Below are 1,394 nucleotides of genomic sequence, written 5' to 3'. Positions count from 1 at the left end.
GGGAAAGCAGCAGAAGCGGCGGGGTAGAACGCAAAAAAAAAAAAGAAAAAAATTATCTAATTTTTAAAGCTTAATTTTTTTCATTATTTAATTGTTTCTCAGAATAATCTAATCGACTGTTTAATAGTATCTAATTATATTCTCTAATTTAGTGATGTTTTCCAGTTTTTCTAGATTTAATTTATCCTAGGCATAAAGATTTATATACCGACAATAGTAATAATTGAAATCATTGCTTTGCTTGTTTTAGTTATCAAAAGTATCTTTTTCCTAATTATGGAAAAGAATCATGTGTCTACATTTACTAATTAAGAGAGAGAGAGAGTAAAAATAAATCATGTTGACTAAGAATAAACTTATATTTTAATTTCAAATAGTTGTCCCAATGGTGTGACCATTGGATGACCTCTCGCAACCTTCGATTTAAATTTTCCACAAACCTCAGAGAAACAAAAAATAATCAAGAAGGATCTCAAACATGAAAAGTGAAGAACAATATCCAGCTACTTTTTGTTACAAATATTATTGAAAATATCACACAAAGGTAATTCATTATTACAATTTTTTTTTAAAGAGAATTTTCAAGCAGAAACCAACCTGGCTATAGGAGGAGTTGCACCACCGGTTGAATTGGGATGGCCGGTGCTGGCTCCTCTTCAAATGCGTTATCCTCATCCTCTTGGAGGTAATGAAGCAAAAACCGTGGATCGCCGTTTATCAAGTAGCGCCTGCAGACCACGGTTTCAAATGGAACATGTTCCGGATGAGCCGCCACTCTGCGACGGTGCCTCATCACCACGACTGCAGCTCCAAACTAGCAAAAGAAAAGACAACATGTTACGCAGAGATGAACAAAGAAATAGGATGATATTCATAAGAAAAGTGTTAATAAACCCTCTTTATAAAATACTACTCGTGATCTCTTTACTTCACGTTTAACTGAAGGATGCTCAGAGATCTCTATTATGAATTTATCAAGTAGTTTGACTTTCTTCAAGGAACCATCAGCTTTTATGGTTGAAACCGGTTCAGACCAAAGATAGAGTGATGCAAATACTTCCACACTGTTCTGTAGCTGCCACACCAAGGTCATCTCAATTCCCAGTCTGTTCTACACCTCGATACCCCAAGATGTTTCACTCTCATCCATATCTCGTTTGGTGTCACATTGTTGCTCGTTTCAGCCCAGAAATCACTATACTTAACAATTTACAAACATGTTGATCGATCTCCTCTTCCCTAGAGCTCCTAGCAGAAAGTTCGTCTTATACCAACCCGAGCTAACATACACCACTTCCTTTGTATCACGCTTACCCATTGCTCCTTCAGTTCTATTAGATAGAACATCATCTCGCACATGGTGGCTTGTCTAAATCCGAATTAACCCCAGCAGC

At 36.7% G+C, this 1,394-nt stretch overlaps 1 protein-coding gene across 1 annotated transcript; it reads right to left on the bottom strand.

The window, feature by feature from the left end:
* Nucleotides 1–323: 323 nt before the first annotated feature.
* LOC106321574 lies at nt 324–816 on the bottom strand (the record flags this gene model as incomplete). Its single annotated transcript, XM_013759825.1, is given in 1 exon segment — nt 324–816. A coding segment is annotated over 1 exon segment (215 nt), but the record flags the coding sequence as incomplete, so codon positions are not given.
* Nucleotides 817–1,394: the final 578 nt, after the last annotated feature.

Source organism: Brassica oleracea, unplaced genomic scaffold (assembly GCF_000695525.1).
Source record: "Brassica oleracea var. oleracea cultivar TO1000 unplaced genomic scaffold, BOL UnpScaffold02038, whole genome shotgun sequence".
Lineage (NCBI taxonomy): Eukaryota > Viridiplantae > Streptophyta > Magnoliopsida > Brassicales > Brassicaceae > Brassica > Brassica oleracea.
This window is presented reverse-complemented; position numbering and strand designations above follow the sequence as displayed.